The sequence below is a fragment of the Tribolium madens genome, unplaced genomic scaffold, assembly GCF_015345945.1.
Source record: "Tribolium madens isolate multiple individuals breed KSU strain unplaced genomic scaffold, Tmad_KSU_1.1 Scaffold_7;HRSCAF=85;Tcas5.2_LG10, whole genome shotgun sequence".
NCBI classification, from domain to species: Eukaryota; Metazoa; Arthropoda; class Insecta; order Coleoptera; family Tenebrionidae; genus Tribolium; species Tribolium madens.
Window position 1 is genome coordinate 9,407,970 of NW_025401050.1, and position 17,655 is coordinate 9,425,624.

The 17,655-nt window shown below is 31.8% G+C and overlaps 1 protein-coding gene across 1 annotated transcript in view; it reads left to right on the plus strand.

Annotated features, from left to right (window-relative positions):
• LOC123010291 overlaps positions 1-17,655 on the plus strand; it is a 112,982-nt gene that overhangs the window by 89,556 nt on the left and 5,771 nt on the right. Inside the window, exon 4 of the mRNA XM_044407058.1 lies at positions 12,261-16,131. Coding sequence (XP_044262993.1) covers positions 12,292-16,131 — 3,840 coding nt within the window. The 5' untranslated portion in view covers positions 12,261-12,291. The remainder of the gene's footprint in view (positions 1-12,260; positions 16,132-17,655) is intronic.

Below are 17,655 nucleotides of genomic sequence, written 5' to 3' on the forward strand. Positions count from 1 at the left end.
AAGTTTTCTTGATATTCCAGGTCCGCCATTAAATCTAGCGACATGTTTTCTAGTTTTTATGGGAGAGGGGTGAAGAGGGGTAAAATTGTTATTTTTTGGGGGGCTAAAATTTTTACTATTCTGGGGGGTAATTGACCACTTTGGTGGTAAAACTTAATTTTTGTTAGGGTCTTAGGAAATAGTATATTACATAACGAGCACGGAAAGTGATAAATAACGCACAAGGCGTTAGCCGAGTGCAGGCAATCCGCGAGTGCGTTAGACACTTTCCTGCAAGTTTTGTACACTATTTTTCCTACGACCATAAATAATTTTTTTCTTACGAACATATTTTTTTTCATAACGATTTATTTTTTATAATGGATACAAAAATACGTTGTATAACGATTTTTTTTATAATGGATACAAAAAAAAATACGTTAAATGAAGAAATACAAAACATTCGAGTGTGAATTGTGCGTTAGATTTCTAACACACAGTGCGAAAACAAATCGCACAGGTTTTCGACTTCGTACGATATTGCCAATTTTCGCGCATATGTGTAATTGTGCGTTATGATCTAGTTTCGTATATGGTCGTAGGAAAAATTTATTACTGCACGCTTTTTGGTAGGGAATTGTAGTGAAATACGGTTGTTTTTTATATCGAGAGATCAAGATAATTTGTAATTGAGTCTTCTTTGGATCCGAAAACGTATGTCCATTCTTGAACTAAACTGCACATTAAATGTCAAATAAAATGACAAGTCGAAAGGTAAGTCGCCGACGTAAATAACATGACCGTTTTTTTTTCATCATAAATTCATAATCATAATTCATGTCAGTTTACCTTTCGACGTTTCTAAAGATGACTCGATTCCAAATTATCTTGATTTCTTGATATGTAAAGCTTACAATTTATAATTCATTAGAAAACGGTAAATAAATAAAGAGTTCCAGTGAGTAAAATTCGTGATTTATTAATTCAAAAGTCAGATTGCAAACAGGAAAAGCTGATGATCCTCAAACAAGTAACCCAGTTTTGATGAGAGAGCATCAAGAGTTAATCGATCTGTCGCGATATTCCTTAAGCTTAGTTTCAATAAAATTCAAATTATCCCTTGACTAAAAGTGAATCGTTAAGATACGCATGATCGCACTTTAATTGGATGCAATTGTGCAGCCAGGTTGGGCTATTTATAATGCGGTTGGTATCTGGAACGCAAAGATCAAGTTCGCATCAGAGTTCCGGAATCTGGGTCATCTGTCGGCACGTTCGTGATATTGTTATGGCCGCTCTTTACACCCAGTTCGAATACTCGAATAGTCCTTTTATTGATTATGTCCATAAGAGAATTGGAAACGAGTGAAAGGCGCGCGAAAGTTGCACCTTATGCAAGACACTATTGATAATCTATACAGAATGAATCAAGATGTACATCCGGGGAAAAAACTATTTACCAGTCGAAATTTCTGCTCACACTGCGCTTTGTTGCAATAGTGTTTCCGACTAACTAGTTGGGGAGCAGGTAATATGTCGAAAGACCCTTATTTAGGAAGTTGAAACGGTCTTTTTCTGAAAATTTCTTCAATGAGTATAGATTATAATAATTTGCAAAATGACACTTATAAGCAAATTTTAGAGAAAAAAAAATGCATGCCTATGTATTTCATTACCTTAACAAAATTTTTGTGATTTACTTTTAATTTTATTAACAAATTGTTAGTTTCTTCCGTTTTTTATATTTATTTTTGTTACTTCTAAACAAAACAAAAAACCCAAAGTGGTAAATTTAATGCTATAATAATAATAACTAATATTGTACAGTATGTCCCCGGATTTTTTTATTTTACGCTAACACTACAAAAGAAAAACATTTTTTGCTTCACCTGAAACCAGTAAGTCTGTAATTTTAAAAGTTCATTATTTTCACTCAGTGGAAAGAAAATTTAATTTTTCTCTTGATTTTGAGCTTGTAATAACTAATAACACTATAGTCTACAAACAATAACATGTTTAATGTACCTTTAATCGAATTATTATTTTTATGTTAAGTTACCTTTAATTAAACAAAAATAATTGTTAAATTTTTCTATCACACACTTTTTTTGTTACAGACGATAATTTTCCTGTTTTCTGCACAAATGACTCCGATTTAAAATTTATTTAAATTCAAATCGTTGCTGAATTATTGCAAAATTATTACTATGTGGGTCTAAATAGGCCTTAAAAACATTTCACTCGCATTTGGACTTCTTTTTTAAAAATTTAAGGATCATGAGTGACAGACATGACGAGCGTTTTCATCAAGATCTGAAGGTTTTTCAAAGATCGACACTAAGGTTTTTGGGATGAAAATATGTTAGTAGATTACTGTTGGATTGTTGTAAAGAAAACTGATCCAAAAAGTATAATAAAACCAAGTAAAATAACTCACTTTTAATGTTTTTTAGCGGTTTTTGTATTTTTGTTAATTACATATTTCTTAAACGTAACGTGGTGGACTTTTTTAAATAGTTTTTTTTTGAACTCAGTGCCTCAAAATCTATAAGAAATTAACTTTCAGCTAAGGTATAAAAATCGTGTAAAGTAGTGTAATTTTTTCTCTGCGTTTTAAATCCCATCACATTGGCGTTTTATTTTTTGACAACGATGTCGTTTTGACAGATGAGTTCAAAAATGTTTGTAAAAAAACATAATCTGAATAAATGGCAAGTCAAAAAACAGCTTCTAAAAAAAGGCATTTTTAACAATAACAATTATTCAATTAATTAATTAATTGTCAAAGTGACATCGTTGTCAAAAAAATTAAATCGCCAATGTGATGGGACTTGAAAGGCAAAGAAAGATTATTATTACAAGTCCAAAAGTAAGAAAAAAATTAACTTTTCTTTCCACTGAGTCAGAATAATGAAGTTTTAATTACAGATTTGCTCGTTTCAGATAAAGCAAAAACAACCTTTACTCTTAAAGTGTTACTTTATCTACTCAAAAGAGTTTTTAAAGAAATAGTTTAACATCTGATATAGAAAAAAAAGCATTTAATTACATATTACTTAAACGTAACGTGGTGGGCTTTTTTAAATAGTTTTTTTTGAACTCAGTGCCTCAAAATCTATAAGAAATTAACTTTCAGCTAAGGTATAAAAATCGTGTAAACTAGTATAATTTTTTCTCTGCGTTGTAATTTTTTTGACAACGATGTCGTTTTAACAAATGAGTTAACGCAATTTAAATAACAAAAATGTTTGTAAAAACATGGCAAGTCAAAAAAAAGCTTCTAAAAAACAGTCATTTTTAACAAAAACAATCATTATTCAATTAATTAGTTAATTGTCAAAGTGACACCTTTGTTAAAAAAATAAAATCGCCAATGTGATGAGACTTGAAAAGCAAAGAAAGATTAATATTACAAGTCCAAAAGTAAGAATAAAATTAACTTTTCTGTCCACTGAGTCAGAATAATGAAGTTTTAATTACAGATTTGCTCGTTTCAAAAGAAGCAAAAACAACCCTTGATGTTAAAGTGTTACTTTATCTACACAAAAGAGTTTTTAAAGAAATAGTTTAACATCTGCTATAGAAAAAAAAGTGTTTCCTTTGCTTTTTTGGCGTAAAGTCAAAGGTAAAAATTTGTATTCTTTTGACTGGCTATTATAAAATGTATTATTAAGTTCAGAATTTTGATTATTAAGAAATAACTTGATAGAAATTGGCAAAATTCACAGTTTATTAAAAAATTCTGGCATTTAAAACTAGTCCTACAATCTTGATTTTTAAAAGCTGTAGGTAAAGAACCTTAAAAGTCAAGTCAAGCTAAAAATGTTTTTCCTTTGCAGTTTTGACGTAAAATCAAAGATAATTTTTTTTTTAATTTAAAAAAATACGAAATTTTGTTCTTGTTGTGTTTGTGTATTTTTATTAGCATTTTACCGTTCAGAAAAGTCAAAAATAGATAGTAAATGTGAAAATTTGTTGTTCAATGTAATTTAGACAGAGTTGAACACTCTGGTGAGCGAATGCGGAAGACCTGGGGCGAATTGGCGCCAAGTTGAAACATTTTTTTGTTCTGCGTCAAAATCTGAGGCTAATTATAAGCAGTTCAATAAATGTATAAATAATTAATATGGTTTTAATTAAAAGTTGTTAATTCTTGTAGTGATATTTAATTCGTTTTGTATATTTGAACACTGGGAACAATTGGATTTGTTTTCGGTAGAGGAATTTTGTCGGGTTCGAAAATGGGGGAGTTTAATTGTCGTTTAATATCTTCCAAACTTTTCTAATGGACCATAATCGTTTCGTTTCCCTTCATAACTATGGTAATTGGGTCTTTAAAAAAGCACCAGCGTAGACACCATTAAATCAACACAGAAATCGGGATAATTACACGTAAATCGGTAATGATTTCATGTTACAGATAAATAATTGTATGCATTTTGTTTGTAGTTTTACTATTTTACATCTGAAACGTAGAATAGAAGCTTGATTGGTGTTTATGAAATTGTATTCAATTTCAATTTTTACGTGTTTTAATGAAATATGTGTTCCTATCAACATCAAAATGAGACCATTTGAATGTTTTTTTTTTAGAAACTAAAAGAGAATAAAATGTACGAGTATCTAACTGGGTGGGCCGAAAAAACTCGAGTTGCGAATTATATATACAAAAAAAAAGAAAAAAAAATATCAAAATCGGTCGAGCATAGGCTCTAAATTTTGACAAAAAATGATAAAACTTATTATTTAAAAAAAAAAATTAATTTGTTATTTTCATAATGTAATAGTTTGTAACGTCTTCAAATAGAGCCTAAAAACATTGTGTTTTAATTTGGTTTAGATCAGTTGATTTATCTTCCGGTCCCAAAAGCCCCAAAATTGGGTAAAATATTGAAAATTTCACATTTTTACGAGTTTTTTTTAAATAATTTTTTTTTCAAGCAATAGAGTATTTTTATTTTTGAACATAAGAACATTGCGTTTTAGAAAACATCTATTTAAAAAATTTAAAAAAATAATAAGTTTTTTATATATTTTGTCAAACTTTAGGGCCTATCCGCGTCAACCGATTTTGATAATTTTTTTGTCTTTTTTTTTGTTTTTTTTTAAATTTTAGGTTGAAATAAAGCAATTTGTGATATTCTCAAGCGGTTTGGCTTTATTTTAAGCGGAAATCAACCTGACTCCAAGTATTTTAGCACAATAATGGCTTGAATAAGAGTTTTCTTCCAAAAGAAAGTAATTTTTGGTATTTTCAAATCAATTTTGCTCGATTTTAATACAGAATTAGTTCTTTTTTTAATAATTTTTCTTTCAAGGCAATAGTTATACCTAGTATTTTTATTTTTGAACATAAGAACATTGCGTTTTAGAAATCATCTAATTAAAAAAAATATAAGTTTTTTTTGTATATTTTGTCAAAATTTAGGGCCTATCCGCGTCAACAAAATCTCACATAAATAACCATTAAATCTTCTATACTTTTTTAAAGTTTATTTATTTGTTTATTTACTCAAAAGCGGAAAAACATGTTTTTTTTACTAATGTAGTAACTGAAGAAACCGGAAAAGACTTAATTTGTGGTGTTTCAGCTTTAATGGTTTAGGTTCAACATTTTTATTTTATAATATAAAGGTTTGGCTTTCTTTATTTTTGAGGTCTTTTGACAATTTTTAATTAAAATTTAATAACGCTAATTTAATTACGTGCAAGAGAAAGGAAATGAGGTTTTTGTTTTGTGAATTTATGTAGAAGCTTTTAAAATCAAAAATTATATATTAAGCCCCTTTAGTGCCAAACAAATTCAGTCATTGAATTAAAGGAAGTAGAACGAAAATTTTTACTTTCACGATATAATTATTTTTATAAATTAGTAAAAAACAGCAAACTTTCATAACATCTAATGCTTTAGGTTTTTGTTTTGATATTTATTTTTAATTAAATGGAACTGTAATTATCTTAATGAGGACTTCCAACAAGAGTTAAAAAAACTAAAGTAGTTTTTATTGGAAATTATACAAAGTATGATTTTATTAATTATTATTTTATCCAATTTCTAATATAATATATTGTTGTCCAAGAAAGCTCCCTCCAAAAAAGTCAAAAAATGTTGCATTACCAACCTTAGGTTTTACTTATCGACTAAATATTTTAATTGATTCTACTGTTATTTATGAACCAAGTGCGGAAAGATCACTTTTCGGTACGGACATTTTTTTAGCACGAGCGACGTAGAAGCGAGTGCCTTCATTACTAAACGCAGAATTGTTCAATATGTTTGCCTAATGAACTAAAATTACCAAAAAATTCTAAAAGTTTGTGGTGTTATTTATCTCTGACAATCGTTTACAAATTCAAAAATACTCATCTTGTATCAACTGCGTACATTAGGCGGGAAATTAAAAAAAATTAAAACGTTCAGTGATTTTTTTAACAATGATTTTTTAACTGTTTGTCTACCCGACTTGATATTTTATGGAAAAAAGCAGTGTTTAAATTTTTTGGATTCGTCTGTGCGATTTTAGTCTAGTAATTAGAAAATGAATTCGATGTTAGTTCATCCAAGATAACATATTTGTCGAAACGTTTCCATCGACGGCACTCTTGGATATTTATGTTTCGCGTCTAGACTCGGGACAAAGGCAATAAAGAAACTGGAATGGTCATTGTGCAAGGAAGCAACTGTCAGATCTCGAAAGAAACTAATATGTCGCCGAATTGTGAAAAGTCTCGAGTTGTTGGCCGTTTTATTCCCTCCCTCTTTCTTTTCCAACTGTTGGTCTGTTTATTGCGTGAGGTAAAAATCGATGGCCTGCATTCGGAAACGGTTGGTTGACCTTCCAACAATTCTTTGATAAAGTGCATTTAATGGACTTTTTGCCGATCTAATACCCTCTGTGCTCGATTAAATGAAAATTTATTACAACCGGAGTCGGATTCATGTCAAGGCGAGTTACCACAGAAAATAACTTGTTTATGTTGTGATCTCGCGATTTTTATCGTGATAAAAAATCGAATAAACGTTTCATTGAACTCTGGCTAAATTTGCGTTTGTTTTGATAACGCCGATCCACATATAAATATACATAACTGAACCTCATGCATATGGATGTCGAAAGTGTGTCTGCGATTAACTTGAAATGCAAAACGTTTCGTTCAAGTCAAGGATCTTGTTCCATGTTTTCAACTAAATGTTGAGATTCATGGGTTGATTCGTAAAAATCTTGACCTCGTTTTTCGAATCTCTTGAAAAATTTCGACGAAGAGGTCACATGCGTTACACTAATATTTAATAATCTCGACTTTGGTGAAATTATTATTCCGTTATGTAAATTTAACATTGCTGTAATATCGGGTTACATTGAGCGTGTGAGCATCGGAGCTTCTTCAAGGTTGAAAAATATCTCGAGGTAATTTAGCGAAATTGTGGAAGCAACAAATGGGGATGAAGGAAATGAGGGAAAGCTGGTTGTTACTGTTGAGTTAGTAACTTTCCTGACGATATGATTACAGATGTACGCTTGGAATTTTTTTAACAAGAAGATGGAAATTAAAGCTTTGCTTAGTTTACAAATCTCGCGAGCTGTCTTTTCTGTGCAAAAAACTATTAATTTCACCACAAAGGAGGCAAAATAAATAGATTTCTAACGAAGCTTTTTGAAAGAGTCACAAGGGTCACAAAACGTGCGTTTCCACCTGACTGGTCATCTATTATTGTTATTTCAAACACAGCATAGTGAAATCTCAGATCATTTTATTGAAAAAAAAAATGTTCTAAAATTTGGATTTTGAGTTGTGTATTAATAGTTTTTCTAATGAAGTGTACTGTGGTTACGCCCAATAAATTGTGTACCATTGTTTACAGTAGTTTACAGAAGTTTATTTTTGTATTAATTAGTCGAAAAATGTGTAGTTAATTATTTCGATGTCAATAGCACAAAATGAAGGTTTTTAGAGTTTACAACACGTCAGGCAAAATTTACAAACTTTATGCTCAACTCGATCTATGGAAAAAGTTCTTATTCAACATTAAGGCTATTTTGATAATAAAATAAAAAATAATATGTGTAATAATTAAATCTCGGATTATAAGCACGAGAAATTTGTAAAATATGCGCATATATATGCACGTATTTTCACAAAAATATGCTCTAATACATGCCAAATATGCATCGATATGCAAAATTTTTAACAATAAAAAATCAAGTTGGGATAAATTTTTATCCTTTAAATTGGTTTTGCCTTAGACAAACCATTTTAATAACCTAGTAATTAACCCTTTCTAAAAAATCTGTACTTTTCAGATCACAGTACGTTTTTTGCTTAAGGTATTTATTTTTTGAAAAAACTAATTGATGAATTATAAAGTTCTATAGAAATGTGATGTTTTATCAAAAATAAAGTTTTTCAAAATTTTTATTATTTTGTTTTTGAGTTCTACAAAAATATTTATTTTTTTAAATGGCAACCCAAAAAAAAACATTTTTTTCATGAAAGTCATAATCTAAGGGATTACAACTATCTACATACAACTATGTATACCGCAATTTAGACAACAAAAATCGAATAACTCAAAAACAAAACAAAATTTTGTTCTTAAAAAAAATAATTTATATTAGTTTAATTTATATTAATTATTATTTTTTGGAAACAAATGATTTAAAAAAGAACAGCTTTGTTCAATACTTTATATTCACCCAGTATAAAACGAATTTAAAAAGGAAACACTCAGCAGGGTACTAATTTTTTGAGTTTGGCGTACGAGACTGAAACTGTCCAATTTTTAACTTGAACTGAAATTTTTAATCGGAAATTAGTGATTTGAAGAAAATATGCACAAATGTGCAATATTACCTAAAATATACACCAAGTTGCCAAAATATGCATTTTTTATTTAGCTTATTTTAATCAAAAAACATTAGATATGCATAGAAAACTTACAATTTTGTTGAAATACCTCTTAATTACAAATATGCATTTTGCATATAATCCGAGCCTTTTGATTTTGATAAAGACTGAATAAAATAAAAAAGATAGTTGGAATTCTTCTTGGTAAAAGAAGTGTGTTGCCATTTGAAAAAATTATCAATTTCGCGGAACTTGAACTCAACAAAAAAAATTTTTTTGAGAAACGTCACATTTATAATGATAGTGTACTATGGATGCAATGCATCAATTAGTTTTTTCAGAAAATAAATAGTTTAAGCATATGTTTTTTACTATGTGAAATAAAATTGGGACTGATTTATGCAGGAATTCTTCGGCAAACTCTTAATGATTATTAGAATCGCTCTAAAAATTAAAAAAAAAAAAATTTGTACCTACAATAGCTATTTTTGCAACCAGTTAAGAAATTCCAAATTTTGAAATTTATGATCTGTAAATTGTCAAAAACTTTACCAACTTTGATAAATTCATAAAAAAATTGACCAGTTTAATAATTAAGTTTATATTAGTAAAACTAACTTCACAATAAATGAATAAATACTCATGTGCAATTTTAAAAGCTGTGATGATCATTAACGTTTACTGTTAAACAAGGAAACTAATAAAGAGATACCATTATACAAATAAAGTCAGAAAATAACAGATCAGTTCAGGAAATGTGTTACTTGAACGATTAAAATGTAATAAAGAAATAAGAAAGTCGATTTTATATCAAAAAAATTGGAATAAATAAATAAATAGTTATTTACTCGACGAGTAAATCGGAGTGAGTGTAAATGGGACGCTTTATTTCACGAGATGGTTATTAAACTACGAGTGGTATATAACGAAGACAACATTTTATTCTTCGAATTAGACTCAACAAGGCTTAAAATTTCTTTAAATCTGTTAAAAATAATCTGACGTTTCGTATTGGGAAATGCCAAACAGTTGTCAAAACTTTCTTATATAGGAGAAAAACCATAAATTTTGACAATGTCCAAGAATTAATAAATAAATATTAAGTCACACGTCAGTAATACAATGTTTGTAAATATTTTATTATACAGGTTGAATATAAAGTATGGAACCAAGCGGTTTTATTTTTAATCATTTGCCTCCAAAAAATAATAATTTATATAAATTAAAATAATATAAAAATGTGATCGTGTTTTCAGAACGAGATTTTGTTTTGTTTTTGAGTTATGCAATTTATGTAAAAAAATTTTTTTGAAAAAATTAAATAGAAAAATAAATAGTTTGTTTAAGCAAAAAACGTTTGGTTCCATACTTTTTATTCACCTGGTATATGTATAACATACGAGTAATTATATCGATCATGAATGTTATTATTGACTCTTGTCAACTTAATTTCAAAAATAATTTTGTTTTAATTATAGAATTTTAACGTAACTTTTATTTTCAAAGTTTTTATTTTTTTATGATTAGTTGCTGAAAATGAAACATTAGAAAGATTCTTTTTCAGTTGTGCAGACAATATGCAAAAATCACAATACAAGCTGCTTTGATAAAGTTTCTCAATTTTCACATGTGCAGACATAATGCATATTCCATATTTTTAGGAATCTAGAGGGATAGTCAAATAATTTTTTTTTGTGGGACTTGAAAAAAATCTTGGTTGAGGTCGATTGCCTTTTTTAATTGTATTTTTTTTATTTTTCTGTTCGAAAATAACATTACCGACAATTTTTTTAAATGGAACATTTTTTGTTTTTTTACACTGTTTATTTACGTTGACAAAAGGGCCACCTTTCATGAACCGGACTATACAGGGTGTACCGTTTTTATTGTTACAAATTTAAATAGGTGATAGGATATTCAATTCTAAGACAAAAGTTTCCTATAAACATGTAACGAAAAATGCTTGGTAAGGGAGCTACACCCCCTGAAACGGGGCTAATAGTTTTTTGCTAATATTTCAGAAACCATTTAAGATAAAAATTACAAAATTTGGTACAGATGATAACCTTTATACACCTAAACGATTCAAACATCAAATATCGAAATTTTTAATCAGGGGCTTACGAAACTGGGGTAGTTTAACGTAAAAAAATACCCTATTTATTTTGGTTTCTCGGTACTTTCAGTAACAAAATCTTAAGTTTGATAGTTTATCACAGAAAAATCTCTCTTGTGTGGATACGACTTATTGTTTTTGAATGAAATTAATTTAAAATTTATGTTACACACCAATACAACATTTAAATAAATCAGAGTTTACAGAATAATAAAAGCAAGAAATTTATATTTTTTAATAAACCTCAACTAATTAACATTACATTACAGTAACAATAATAACATTAATTAAATGAATTTGCCTAAATCTAAAGGAGTTATTCAAAGTGACCACCATTTTGGTCAATGCATAACTAAAGAAACTAAAGCCAAAATAGATAGGGTATTTTTTTATCCTAAACCCCACCAGTTTCGGACGCCTCTGATTAAAAATTTCGACATTTGATGTTTGAATTTGTTTAAGTGTATAAAGGTTATCATCTGTACCAAATTTTGTAATTTTATCTTAAATGGTTTCTGAAATATTAGCAAAAACCTATTAGCCCCCTTTCAGGGGGTGTAGCTCCCTTACCAAGCATTTTTCGATACATATTTATAGGAAACTTTTGTCTTAGAATTGAATATCCTATCACCTGTTTAAATTTGTAACAATTAAAACGGAACACCCTGTATTTTCTAAAAAATGATACATGAAAAACAAAAATATTTTAAAAAGCAAAATCTACTTTCATAAATGTCTCTAAAAAAATTGGATTTTTATTAATATTTTTGACTAACCTTGTACATTTTGCTCGTGAGTTTTTTATTTTCTTTTTGGTACCGATCAGTTTATTCAACATTTTATTGCTCTACATTTCACTAATCAATGCTTTGATGCGCTGCAATGGAATATCAGAAAATGAACGAAGCGGAACCAAATCGATGATATTTTGATCGTCTCAAATTATTAATTTCAAAGTAAATTCTATTAAGAGTGGTACGAGTCGTGGAATTCTTTTCATTTTCCTTTTTTGTACAAACATTCGTGACCTCGATAAGTCGGAATAAAAAGTTAATTAAGTATTACGTCTCTGTAGGAAGCGTCGATATTGATCAAGACGAAAAGGCCGTACTGAATTTAATATTCCACTTTTATCAAACAATTTGATACTTTTTAAACGAATTTTAATGATAATTAATTTACAATTTGAAAAAAAATCTTGCTTTTCTGCTGAAACCTTGTAGTTTATTCTCTTTGATACAAAGACTCATCCAATTTCTTCCCAGTTTCAAGGGGAGACGTATGAGTCACTTGTCTGATAATTGTTTTTCTCTTGCAGTTGGGATCGCAGCAGGTGCAACCTGCAGGTCATGGATGTTACCTTCACAAACGTGTTGGAGGGGGCGCGTCAATATTTCCAGGGCCTGCCAACGGCCACGAGTTCCACGGCGGGCCCCACATATCCGAATCAGTCCGACAACCTTATGCGCAATGACACCGAACAGCAAAATCAAGAAATGCCCCCGTCGTCGGCGGCCTATTGGCCCCAGCAGGAGGCCACTCGCGACACACCCCCATCGCGACCTTCCTACCATCAAGGGTCCTACCAGGAGCAACAGTTCCACCAATTCAATCGACCGCAATCGCGCGAAGCACCATCCAATCAGTACCATCAGTACCAGAGAGCACCCTCGGTGGTGACCACGCCGGTGTCACAAAACTACCATCAGTTGCAGAATGTTGGTCAAGGGTACTACCAACAACAACAAAGGACATACTACCAGATGCAAGCGAAAAGTCAGCAAAGTACCCAACAAAACCCATATTACAAGCATTTGTACACGCAAAGTACCAACCAGATGCAATACGGTACTGCCAAAGTCGAAAATAAGCAAGAACAAGTGATGAACCAGACGTCACAAGGGTATAGAACCACACATAATCTTCCACCCATCGCGTCACTATCTTTGATCAGTTACCATTCCAGTAGGAGTAACAGAGATGTGATAAGAACATCCAGTACCAAAACACGAACTTTGCCCACAAATTCAATGAATCAAATTTCTCAAACGCCCAAAAGTAGTACTTCCAACGTACAAAGGTACCAGGAAGAGTACCGAAATCAATACTCTAATAATCAAAACCGACTTCCACAAAACTATCAATACGGTACCACCACTACGACCCAAAATTATACACAAGTCATTATGACAACTTCCAATTACACGGCTCCAGTACCGACTCAGTCTTCCCAACAGTACTACCAACAAACTACTAAAATTCCCAATCAAAATGTCAATGGACGAGTGGTACCAGTCATCAAACAAAAACGCGAATCTCCATTAGATTTATCAGTGAAAACGGTACGAACTCCAGCTGATTCGACTCTTGATGATGCTGATCAAGACCGGAAGTACTATAATATAGCAACAACATCGATACCGTCACACAATTATCCGACTTATGACGTCTACGCCAACTCATTCCAAAGAAGTTTGTCCTCGAGACCTGCACAAATGCCAGCCAGTGCACCCAAAGTCGAATTCCATCCGAATTTTAACACACAATTGAACCAAATCAATAATTATCGCCGAAATCCGGTCATAAATAATACATCTAATACTAGTACTAATAGATATCCAGTGGTTAATAATCCATATGTTCAGGCAAAACTTCCAAGGGTTGATTTCCCACCTGCGGGTCATGGTCATAAAACCGCAGCTTTGTATCCAGTACCGACACATGACACCCAAAAGAAACGACCAGCGGATACAGCACCATCTATAATACCCAATAAAATGACCAAATTGGATACATGGAGACAAAGTATCGACCAACAAATCGAACAAAGACTATCATCGTATAAACAACAACAACAAGCTAAAAAAATGGTCAATGGGAACTACCAACAGACTCAGGAACGGCCCAAGGAAGTTTACACGTACCAAAACCGGCAATACCAGTACCACAACCAGACTTACGTACCATCAGCAACCGCCCATCAGTACCCTGGATACCAATACCCAACCCAACAACAACAAGTATATAATTTGCCTCAAAACAACCCATCGGTGTCCCAAGTTACTAATAAGAATAATCTAGGAGGTGCTGATAAAAGAGTACTCTCTTTATTGCGTAATAGTTTAGAGATCAAGGGTGCTAAGAAATTGGAACAGGAACAAATGAACCAACTCCACAAGTCCCGAATTGACATCCAGCATCCCTCCACTGACGTCACAGCTCCTCTCCAACCCAAACCCGGATTTATAAACCGTCACAACGTCTCTCCATTCACTCCTACCAACCTTCCAGACAATAACAACAGTATGTACAAACTCCATATCCCTAAAGCCATCGATTCGGTTAATTTCGAGTCGGATTCGAATAAATTCGAAGACAGTCAAGTTTTTATTAACAATCATGTGAACCCTAATGGAGATTTGGATGGGCTTGCAGCGCTCGTAGCAGCTCGAATTCGAACCAAAGCCGAATTGAAGCAAGTCTCGAATAACCACCACCACCACCACCAACGGGAAGGAACGGGGACTCCCCCTAAATTAAACAAAGAGAAACAAGCAATGCCTCCGCGACGGAGGTTGTTTAGTCGGAATGAAGACGATGGAGGAAGCAATGTTCCTCCGAGAGACAAGACTGGTCTTCGGAGTTCGTCCGAAACGTCTGTTTTTGATTTTCCTGATACGGATTCCGAGGGGGAAATGCCGGTTTTGGAAAGACAGACATTGGAGGATATGAGACGCGATCGACGATCGTCAACGAAAACAACCGAGGTGAAAGCCGAATCACCAAGACCGTTAACACCCGACGATATTTTCACCCAAGCGTGTGATAATTTTCTCGAACAATTGAAAAATGGAAGTGGGAAAAAAAGGGGACGCAGGAAAAAAATCGAAGCTGATGTTTTGGCAAAATTGGAGACTGTTACGAAAGAGAAGCCTTTGGATGAGGTGACAGTCAAGAAGGAGGACGATGACGATTCTGATGTTCCTCTGATTAATTGTAAAAAAATTGATAAAACACCAAACAAGCAATTGAGTGTATCTTTGAACGACTTAACCCAGTTGAAGGAGGAGAAATCTAACACTACTAAAGACGTCCCAGTTTTACCACGACCGGCTAAGAAACCCTCCTTTGGTGACGGCTCCCACTTCTACCCCGGGTGGGAGGAGGAGGTCTACCGGTACAAAAAATCCCTCCGGATGCCCCCAAGTCTCATCCACGTGACTCGTCCTCCTCAATACCACCGTTTATCGACCTCCCTTCCCGATTTGGACCCCTGTCCCATCTCCCCCATGACCAAAATCAAAACGGAGAATCTCGACAGTGACACCGAATCAAACCACAGTTTCAACCTCTTCAGCAAACACAACTACGATTCAGAAGGGAGTTCTTCGATTAAGAGTTGTCCAAACACCGCCAAAGAGAGCAGCTCGATTCTGGATAAGTTACTGGAACGTTGTGGAGGTCGCAAGAAACGTAAACACAAACGCAACGAAATTCATCCGAAAATCACACCCAAAGTGGAAAAAATCGAGCTTTTGCCAACTCCAGGTCGCGACGAAAGCGACTTCCGTAAAACCACTCTCGAGAATTTCAAAAACGTGTTTTTGAAGAGTTGTAAAAAGAGAATCAAACAACGAGTGACAATCAAGGAGGTGTTTGGGGAGGACCGACCTGCCTCGGCGCCCCCAGTCACTTGTGTCAATCATATTAAAATCAAAGAAGAGCCCGACGACGGCAGTTTGATCAAAAAGGAGAATGATACGAGACAAGTCCTCAAGAACAAATTATTGAACCGCAATCGGAAAGAGAATCTTCTGAAGAGTTTGGTGGATAAGAAGATCAAGTCGGAATTGTTGGATGAAGATGAGGAGGATGAGGATGGGGTTGAGGATAGTAAGTCGGAAACGCCGTCGATTGATGGCGATGAAGGAAGTTTGACGGGGAAGAAACGTAACAAGTTTAGAAACATAAGACGTAAATTTAGTTCAGGTTTTGATTACATACGTAAAAAGAAGAAGAGTGTGAAAAGGGATCAAGAGAATGAGATTAAACCGAAACGAAGAGGACAGTTTACGTCGAAAGGGAGTCCAGGATCGGTACAAGATATACAGAAAGAGATTAAGGGATGGGTTTTGAACAAAGGAATTGGGGAAACGATTCTTCACAGGGCGGCTCGGCTGGGATATACGGTAAGTGGTCTTTTATTTTATATTCTGATAATTGCTAAAAGTATTTTGGCGTAATTACAGTTTTTTTTATTTCATTTGATTTAATTTATCAATACGTTTTGAACACCTATGGAAAAAAACGTCATATACTTCTAGATTTGAGAAAGTTAACTGATTAATTGTTAATTGTCACATTTATTTTTTTTATAAAATTGTCAAATTGATTTATATATTCTCTTTTTTATATTAATGTACATCAAGGAGGTTGTAGAAGTCTAAATGCATCTTTAATTTAAAGGCCGATTCACACAAAAAGTGTCAGTAATGTCATTCAGAACAAATTTAATTACATTAATAATGTTAAAAAAAAATTATGTTTGCTACCCTATCTTAATTCCGTTGTTAATTTTACTTATTTTTGCCACACATTTATTTGAAAAAATAATTTTTAGGTAAGATTGAGGTTAGGATTGTTTGAATTTTTGCATGGTTGCCACCTTAAAATGATCCCTTTCAACGACTACTTCGATGCACATTAATATGAAAACGAGTGACTAATTAGATGTATTTTTTATTTGTTTTTTTTTTCCATGTTTTTGTTCTAAAGTTTTATTGAATCCGCTACATAAAAATAAATATGCGACTCTTGTACTTCATATTAAATGTTCACGACATTATGAGGCTGATATAAGTAGACATCAAATTTAAATGAAATAATTCAGAAATTTTTATGTGTAGATACATAAATTTTATTTAGTTTATTCCTCTTTTTAAAATTTAAGCTTCTTGTTATCTCTCCATCTTCTTTATGACTAAGGGTAAAATGAAATGAGTTGAATGAACTTGAAACACCGATGCTCATTATTTTATTTTTTTAATCAATAACTCATTCTTAATTTTAGTACATTTTTTTAGTAGCAAATTTATTTTAAAAGGCTACTCGTTTCATTTTTTTTTATTTTTTGTAGTTACTGATAACGGGTGTTTATTTAAATTTGGTGTCATAGTTGGCGGTGGTGTGTTGTGAACGGACCACAATTTTTTTCATGCGAAATTTAAAAAAATATCTTTACAATGAGTGTTTGTTTCAAAAGCAAATCGCCAACAATGTCATTGTAAGAAAAAAAGTTTAAATATTTTTTTTATTTTTATTTGTTAAAGAGTTACAGATTAGTAACGAATACAAGTTGGTGGTGATAAATTAAAGTCAATGATATTTATGTTTCATAAATTTACTTTTTTTTAATTGATTTTAATTTGAATTTTTAATTTAATTTAATTTAAATTTAATTGCTTACTTTCAAGTCTCATTTTATTGATATTATTTGACATAAGCATAAACGAAAACGATTCATTTATGAAATAAAAAACTTTAATTGGAAAAAATAAGACTTAAGTAAAAATATTACTACAAAAATAACTCAAAAATACTAAGTACTTGTTTTATAAATGTCATCGTTTTTTACTTATCACGAACAATTTGTACAAAATTTATTGTTACTCTTTGCAAACTGTAACTCTTTATCGAATGAAGATAGAAAAAAA